Raw genomic sequence first — 10,070 nt, 5'->3', positions numbered from 1 at the left:
CCGTAGTCATGATATTCTTGTCATTAAGTATGAAAAAAAGATGATGCATCAACACTATAAATTTCCTTTACAATCTTAAACACCTCAATCAGATCCCCTCTAACCCTGTTTTTTTCAAGACAAAACAATTTCAGAGATCTTAATATTTCCTCTTACGATACCCCATCTATACCAGGCACCATCCTACTAACCAATTCAATGTTCTTCCTAAGGTAAAGAGCCCAAGACTAAACACAATACTTCAAGTGTGGCCTAACCAGTGACTTATACAATGAAAGTATAACCTCTTTAGAGTTGTATTCAGTATTTCTGTAGATACAACCTAAAATCCTATCTGCCCTACCACTAGCAACAGCACACTGCTTGGATAGCATAAGAGACTGATCAAGCATTACACCAAGATCCCTTTATTTCATAACACTGTTAAGGTTATTCCCATCCAAATTATATTTATAATTTAAATTATGATAACCCACATGCATTATCTTGCATTTATTATAATTAAAACCCATCTACCATTTAGTTGCCAAACTCACTAAATAATCTAAATCCTTTTGTAAGTCAGCAGTATCCTCTTCATAGTTACCAACACCCACGACCTTAATATCATCAGCAAATTTAAATAAGTTACTGACCATTCCTTCATCTATGTTACTAATGTAAATCAATAAGAGCAAAGATCCTAAGACTGAGCCATGATGTACCCCCACTTGTGACATTAATCCAGTTTGACTGAACTCCATTTGTAACAACCCTCTGCTTTCTTCCTTCCGGCCTCTCTTCTATCCAATTTACTTTCTTATCTCCCACACCTAAAGAGCTAATTTTTTTACAAGCCTTTTATGTGGCACCTTGTCAAATGCTTTCTGAAAATCCAGATATATCAAATCTACATAAGCAGTAACCTTTTCAAAGAATGTCAAAAGATTTGCAAGGCAAGATTTTCCCTTAGTGAAACCATATTCACTATCCAATTACATTCTAAACTTTGTTAAATGACTTTGCAAAGCATTTTTTATCAGATTTTCCAAAACTTCTCCCATAACTGGTGTAAGACTAATAGGTCTACAATTTTAGGACATTTTTTATCATCTCCCTTGAAAAGAGGAGTAACATTAGCTAAATTCCAATCCTTTGGTACCTGCTCACTATTCAAGGACTTATAAAAAAATAGTAGCAAGTGTCTCACATATCCAATCCTTAACCACCTTCAAAACTCTTGGGGAATATTATATGGCTCAGGAGTCTTATCATTTCTTAAACTATCCAATTTTTTCTTTACAAATTCAGAATTAATGCAATCATATTGTCCGATCTTACTGCCATCTATCAACTGTTCAAGATGAGGAATACCACTTAAATTTTCATCAGTAAACACTGAAGAAAAATAAGAATTTAATAACCCTGCTATTTCACAATCATCAGGTACAAGCCTTCCTCTATCATCCTTTTGTATTTAAAGAAATCCTTACTGTTAATTTTTACATTTTCAGCCAACCTTTTCTCATACATCCTTTTTAATATCCTAATTTCCTGTTTCACGAACTTTCTTGATCTTATATAATCTTGTAAATCTCCTATCATACTAACAAATCTAAATCTCTTAAATTTATGATGCTTTTCTTTAATTCTATGTCTTATACCCTTTGTAAGCCAATTATTCCCACTATTTAAGTAACAGAAATATTGTTATTACATTTATTTGTTGTTAAGCGCAAAGCTACAAAATGGGCTAAGTGTGCTCTGTCCAATTTTAGCATTATAAGTTGTTTTTCTTTTACCTCAAGTATGTTCAGCTTTGGTGATTCTTGAACTGCTAAATAGAAAGAAGGTAACTGTCTGATAGCATATACTGCCAACTTATTTTTCCTTCTTGAACTGCTGGGTGGTGTGAAGGAAACTGGCACCCACAGTTTTTTCTTTTTGAAATGCTGACTAGAGGGAAGGTAACTAGCTGACTGTACATACCACAAACGTTTTTTGGTTGAACATACCATGGTTTGGGGAACACTGTGTTAATCGATCACTCAAATGTAATGAATTAACCCTATTGATTCATTACATTTGTGTAATCAATTAGTTGTAACCCTATTACAATGGGCTTGTGTATTTCACATGATCTTCTAACCACCATGAATCCATGGTAGTATAAATACTATGACTCTGAAAGTACTTAATGTATCTTCACAAAATTTGGCAAATTTTCAGTAAAAATCAGAAGTCTTTGATAGACAAAAGGTCAAAATTTTTAATTAAGTATTGTTACAAAATTTATGTCCATAATTATATGATGTCAGAGTGCTGACTGCTCTGAGCCCAAAGTATTTTCAAGTTAAGATTAAAAATACTTTTCTTCATCTAAAAATTTTAAAATTTAATTTGTGTAAACTATAAAACCTATTAAATAAATATCAAATGTTTATTTCAGAAAAACTTTATATTTCATCTTCTATACTATAACTCTATATAGGATCAGTTGATTTCACTGACCTCATAAACACCATAAGAACAATTAGGAAATAATTCTAAATTACTCTTTTTTTTTTCTTTCTCTTTCTGGAATGTCTGTAAATGGTAACAGGAAACCACAACTGTTTATCCTAAATAGCTTAAGTTTTGTAACAGTATACATCTATTTATACTTAATTTTATTTCTATATAGCTTTTTGAAAAATGTCTAACTAATAATCCTACCACACAAGTTTAAAATCACTCAGTGAATGTGTAGCTCATGTTACTATATCTAACACGAGCTACTTTCAGGCATACTTCATGAAGAATTATTATTATTTTTCTTTACCTTACCTAATCTAGCCTTAAATAACCTAACAAGTTTCTAATTTTTGTTTTATTTATTCTTATAATAATAATAAATAAATAATACACTTGAAAAACAAGAAATATAGTACTTACCTGGGTTTTCTTTTCTTCTTTTACTGTCGAACGTCAATGAAACTTAAGCCTATGTTTTTATACTAATGGTACTACCACACTAAATAGTGTTTTATTTAATTAAGTACTACACCTAAGAACGCAGAATAACAACACTTAAAAAGCAGACAATGTCCTATAATTCATATTTTTCTGGCTATCTAAATATGTAATTAAAGTTGTGTTTCCTGTGGGAATAAAGTTTTAACTGTAACTGAAATAGACAATTCTCTGTACACATAACAGTGTTATGTAATACATCATTTAATAAATCAAAACTCTGGCTTTCCATTGGTTATAAATAATATAGTATAAAACATCAGAGGAAACTATTAGCAATTTGTGAAAAAAGAGGATGTGGCAAGTGGCTCTAATTTGCTAGTTTATGGCTCCCTAATAAATAAAATTAAAGGCTATAAAAATTATTCTTTGCTTGAGTAATATTTATATTATAATAAGTAATTTGTATTAAATTCTGTACTTCTTAGAGGGATGGTGAATAAATTAGAGAAGAAGGAGGACCTAGAGAGCATATGTTACAATTCTTATACTAGGGAAGATTGAAGATTTTAAAAATATTTTCGTATAAAATTAAAACTTAAAAGAAAATTACAATTTGATTTATTAACTATGTTTTGATGCCAATTTTATTTGTATACATTGATTATAACGTAGTTAATTAAATTTTGAATATAACTCTGTAAAATGTTGTGACGTGCACTTTCATATACCTGTTGTAAAAGGGTTAATGGGTCTGTCAATTAATTGATTAGCAAATACCACTAATCACTCAGTTTTACTGAAAAATATGGATCATACGTTTGACCTAAGACAGTATACAAATAAGCTAACAAGAATTGGAGAACAAAGTTCCATTTGCAAGGGCTGTACTGGACTGCAAAGAACCTAAATGACACCAACTGATGCAATTCTTAACAATTCTCCTAAAATCTCTAGGAGAAATATTCCAGTCCTTACTATGAAACACTCTTGATTAGTTAACCAGTAGCATCCAGTTCACATTCACAAAGTTCACAAGAACTAAAATATATATAAAAACTAAATTAAAGCTACAGTAAGTCAGTCAGACAGGAAGAGCCAGAGTAAATCAGCTAAGACTCAGCTTAGTATCTTCAGTGGTTGAAAATTAAAGGTCTTTAGACAGATAATCTTGTAAATCATAACAAACTGCTCAAACACAATTGTATATAACATTTTTTTTTGAGTTGGTGATCTGTATGATATTCCAGATATTGAAATAAATCCTACTTGTAACTCAGTAACTGTCTGATGATAACCTGTGAAAATCTTACTTTTCTTTACAGCAACAAAAACAACTCTAATTAATGAGACAAAACAGCAAATTGTGAATGCAATTTTGTGAAGAATTTTGAGATGACAGCATCTTCCGACATTGAAAATGTCCCAAGTTTGATGCTGTCAGAAAAAACCTCAACAACTGTCCAAGTTAACTTTCAATATTAGAAGGTATTCACTTTTAACATTCAAAAGATTTTATTTTTATATTCACACTTTAATTTGATAACTCAGTTAGGTACACATGCAGAGAGTTTACAATACTGAATATTGAAAGTCTTTCTTAATGCATAACAATTATAAGCAATAGAAAAAATATTACCAAGGTCTTTTGAAACATTAAACAATTTTTCTTTCTTCCACACTAGTTGATTCATACACAACACAACTTTAAAAACGAGTTGTCTTGATAAGTTTAGCACTAGAGAAGAGTTTGAGCATACTTGTGTTTACCCTTAATAGTTCTTTGAAACAACATCTGATCTAATGATAGCAAATGCATGTGCGGCAAAACATTTTACCTTGTCTAATTACATTAATGAAGACAATAGTAAATAAAAATTATGAACTATACTAACTGAATAATGAGTTCATAATACTTAATTGGAAAGCAATCACATTTGACAAATAACAGATAATTGTTCAATTATAAAACTACACAATACCTAACTAACATACCTTCATTATTATCATGACATTCTGGTTCATCGATAACCCAGACTTCAGCCTCACTACCATAGCTAACTTTTTTCATGTCAGCTGAATTAAAGTTCCTTCTAGTTTCCTGTTTTTCACTTGAAACATCCTTAAGAGGTAGGCCTTCATCAAATGAAAATTATTAATTTTCTGTTAGTTTTTCCTTTTTATTTTAAAATATACAATTCTAGATGCTTTTGATCTAAAATTTAAATCAATTTCTCATAACATTACATTAAAAACTAGAGTCACTCTAGCACTTTAAAACAGTGCATTAAACTGTAGCAAGAAAAACATATAGAACTAGAGTAATAACAACAATAACAACTGATATGTAGCAAAAGCGACAATAACACAAGTGTATAACAAGATGTAGCAAAGTAAAAACAACACATTTAGAATTAGTTAAACTGACACATGGCAATAATGGCAAGTATGACTGGTATGTCTGTAATACTTAAGCCATGGTTATTTCTTTATTGACAAAATTTAGATTCAATATGCAAACACATACAATAAGAAGTAGCAATTTAAGAAAGAAAAAGCAATGTCAACTACAGTTTAATGTGTGCAGTTGAGATATGCACATAGCAAATTAAAAAGGAACTACAAATTAAAACTAGTTTGTAGAATGACAAGTAGCAAGAACAACAAGAACTATGTACAGTGATGTGCAATAAGTTATCCTTCAGGTAACATAGTAACAGACATGTAGAATTACAGTGTAAGAATAGACACATATATGTACAGAAAATACATGTACATCCACAATTCACAGAACTACAACATTCAGTAACATAAATATGTAGGAATACACTGTGTGTGTGTATATATATATATATATACAGTAAATTAATACACAACATTGACACAGAACTACAATATGCAGTAAAGTCAATATGTAGGAATACAGTGTGTGTGTGTGAGAATAGTGTATTTGTATACATATATTAGGTCATCAAGAAATTAATGTTGCATTTTTGGAACACTTTCATTAACCACCCCCCAAGAAACGTACATCACGTATAATAGTTAAACGAACCTCCTAAACGTCACGTTAGTGTAGCCTATATAATGTGTAAAGTTTAGTACAATATAATCCCTTATAGTGATAGCACACGACGAGACACACATTCGGCATGTAATGCTGTTTGAATACAAGAAGGGAAGCAACACCTCTGTAGCCACAAAGAATATCAAAGAAGTTTATGGAAATGTTTTGAATGTTCGTAAATGTCAACGATGGTTCAGCAAATTTCATTCTGGTGACTTTAGCCTTAAAAACTGTGATGGCTGGGGGCCAACATGTTGGAATTGATACTGATGCTCTGAAGACGCTTGTCTCTCATGAAACAATACGTAAACATCTAAGGAATATGGGAAAACTCTATAAAGAAAGTGCTTAGGTGCCTCACGATCTCTCTGATGATCATCCTTTCCAACGTGTGAACATTGCTTCATCTCTTCTGGCACGTAATATGTGTGTGAACCATTTTTGGACAGAATTGTTGCCGGTGATGAAAAATAGATTCTCTATTCATATATTAAACGCCAAAAACAATGGCTCAGTCCCAGACAAAAACCACTTCTCACCCCAAAACCTGGACTCTATCCACAGAAAGTGATGCTTTGCATTTGGTGGGACATCAAAGGAGTAATTCATTTCAAACTCCTTAATCCACAGCAAACTGTCAACTGGAATGTTTATATCAAACCCTTCATCAGAAACACCCTTCACTTGTCAATCGGAAAGGTGTTCTTCTTCTCCATGACAATGCACGTTCACATGTGGCATGTTTGATGCAAAACAAGATTATGGAGTTGGCTTGGGAAGTTCTCCCCCACCCACCATATTCTCCAGATATGGCACCATCAGATTACCATCTTTTTTGTTCACTGCAACACCATCTTAATGGGAAAACATATGCAAATGTGGAAGGTGTTAAAGAAGACATCGACACATTTTTTGCTTCAAAGCCTTTAATCACAGCATTAACAACCTGATTGTAAGTTGGAAAAACATCATTGATAAGAATGGAGACTATTTCAATTAATAAATGTTTTGTTTTGATATATAAGTTGTTCGGGTTATTTCATCTAAAAAAAAAGTGACATTAATTACTTGATGACCTAATATATATACAACAACAATGACACAGAACTACAACATTCAGTAAAGTAAATATGTAGGAGTAGTGTCTGTATAGATATATATATACAACAACGTACCATAACAACACACACACACCTACAATATACAGAAACATGGACATGTAAAATTAAAGGGTGTATGTAAATACATGTATATATATAAACAAACTCTCAGATGGCCTGGTGTATCACTTTAATGCACCTGTCTTATGGTTTATTTTATTGAATTTCACAGAATAATTACCAACTTAAATTAGTCTGAAACTTGGGATGCACTTTTTGTAGATTATGGAACTTCTGTATATATCTTATGTGATATTTTTGTGAATTTGAAGCTTTGAAAATTCTAAAAGATTTCATTGAGATATATTTTTAAGAAATAATTAAATATTATTACATGTATTGTAGATTTTAAGTACTGATTTTTATGCCTTCTTATTTTCTTCTCAAACTACCCTATAAAGTTTTTATTTTATAAAATCATAAGTTTCACTTGTTTAAAATCACTGGCTTACAATGAAAATAATACTCAAATTATAAGTAAGCTTACTTTTTTAAAATAGTTAACCAAAATGTTTCTTTTAATATATGTATTAAATCTTAAGTTGGTTTTACATTAATCTACATATTTTTTACATTTCTTTTTGGTGGTTTTCTTTGTCCAATCAGCAGTTACGTAGGTTGATAAGACTTAATGTAAACATGGCCTAGTTGGTAAAACAAAATTTCACATTACCAAGTACAAAATGAATTACCTATTTTTTGTATCATACTGCAACATTATAATTGAAATGAAATGTAAAATGATAAAAGAAATGTTTTTGCAAGCTTTGGAAATATCAGACTATAATTATCGCAGAAGTTGTTTGCAAACATCTTTTCTTCTGACTACATATAACCAAGCTAAATTTTTATGATTTTAAGCATTCACAAACACTAATTATTTTGTTCAGACTGAGCTAAAATCAATCCAAAATTCAACTGCAAATTTATAAAAAAAAATTATGCACAAAATTAAATAAAATTTGTTTACTGCATACATTCCAACTCGAATGTTTATTTTTTGTTTGGAAGAATGACTAAAAATTTTATTCCCTATAACAGTTTTTAATTCAATGGTTCAATATTTCCTTTCAGGCAGGATACACCCATCCAGATGTGATAGAGTTTATGTATTACAGTTTATAAAACTACAACATACAGTTACAAAACATGAAGAATTACAGTGTATGTACAGAGAAATATATTGCACACAGTAAACTAATGGATAAAAACAACACATAAGACTACAAGAGACAGTGATATAAACATGAAGAATTACAGGTATATGTATAGACCTATATACAGTAAATTAATGTACAATAACAAAGTGTAGCAAATTAAGATACAAAAATATCAAATATGTACGACAAGAGTGTGACAAGTAGAACTGTTAAGGTATGAAACTACAATAAAAATGAGATGTTGCTAATTTAGATACAGCAATAAGAGAAATTAGTGACAGTGAACAACTATGGTAATAAACATAGAAACACCTTGTTATTCAATAATTGTAAACTGAGAGAGAGTTACCGTTATCACAACATCATATTATTATAATACTTTAACAATGTTCAAGTGTTCTAAATTCTACATTAGCTGTCATTTCACTACTTTGCTTTCTCACTTACCAACAACATTAATATCATGTGCCTGATGTTCTTCTAGGTGATAATGAGTTGCATGGTTGTCAAATTGGTCTAATCGTGTATTCTGATCTGGTTGGATATGTTTATTATGCTCATCTAATCTTGAATTCTGATCTGGCTGGATGAGTACCCCATACTGGTTTAGTCTGGGGTTAGGCTTCCCATTCTGATCTTGTTGGTGAAATCTTTCATTCTGATTTGGTTCAACATTTGTGTTTGAATGGTTTAAGTGGATGTGTTGATCTTGTTCATTTAATCTTGTATCTTGATTTGGTTGATTATGTTTTTGATGTTGGTTTGTCTGATTAAGTAGTGTGTGTTGATTTGGTCTTGCATGCTTATCTAGCTGGTTCATTCTGACTGGCTGATCTGATTCTTTAACTGTGCTAGTTTCTTCTGGATAACTTACTTTCATTTTATGAACTGTTTCAGTCAGACAAGCTTGACTTAATTGTTGATCTGACTTCTTATTATATGAATCTAATTCATTTGGCCTGATAACTTGATCTTGTTGGCTTAATCCAATATCCTGACTTGAAGTATGCAATAATTGTTTATCTTCTAGCTTAAATTTGGCATCTGTAGATTGTTGATATAATCTAGCATCCTGGTTTTTTGAATTTTGTCTGAAATATTCAGCTTGATTTTCTCTGAAATGTAAGTTCTGATAACTTAGACTACTGTACTGATTTGGATGCACCAGTACAGTGTGTTCTCTCTGATTTAATCCGATGGTTTGATCCATATATTTGTTAGTATACTTTAGCTTTCCTTCTTGATTATTTTCTTCTTCTCCAAAACACTGAATTGAATGGATTGATCTAGCTCGCTGATCCAGACAATTTAGTTTTTCTTGATGCTCTTGGTTCAGTTGAATTACAATATCCCCATCCACTGGATGACCATTGTCCAGCACTGTTCCATTTTCAATAATTCCAGAACTGCTAATTATTGTAGCCTTCCCTTTCAACTGCAAATAAAATAAAAATATCATTTATTATTAGTATTAGCATGAAAACACAATCACATTGGTGAAGTGTTTAATGCATAGCTACAATATTCCTTATAATGAAATATCTTTTAATATTAATATCATATTAGTATCATCATGAAAACACAATCACATTGGTGAAGTGCTTAATGTATAGCTACAATATTCCTTATAATGAAATATCTTTTAATATTAATATCATATTAGTATTAGCATGAAAACACAATCACATTGGTGAAGTGTTTAATGTATAGCTACAATATTCCTTATAATGAAATATCTTTTAATATTAATAT

The 10,070-nt window shown here is 30.8% G+C and overlaps 1 protein-coding gene across 1 annotated transcript in view; it reads right to left on the bottom strand.

The window, feature by feature from the left end:
* Positions 1-10,070, bottom strand: part of LOC106468447 — an 81,791-nt gene that overhangs the window by 17,828 nt on the left and 53,893 nt on the right. Inside the window, exons 19-20 of the mRNA XM_022396784.1 lie at positions 8,766-9,753; positions 4,927-5,067 (exon numbers count right to left, since the gene is read on the bottom strand). Coding sequence (XP_022252492.1) covers positions 4,927-5,067; positions 8,766-9,753 — 1,129 coding nt within the window. The remainder of the gene's footprint in view (positions 1-4,926; positions 5,068-8,765; positions 9,754-10,070) is intronic.

This window comes from Limulus polyphemus, unplaced genomic scaffold (genome assembly GCF_000517525.1).
Source record: "Limulus polyphemus unplaced genomic scaffold, Limulus_polyphemus-2.1.2 Scaffold3011, whole genome shotgun sequence".
NCBI lineage: Eukaryota > Metazoa > Arthropoda > Merostomata > Xiphosura > Limulidae > Limulus > Limulus polyphemus.
The sequence above is the reverse complement of the archived record's forward strand: the minus strand, read 5'-3'. Positions and strand labels throughout refer to the sequence as shown.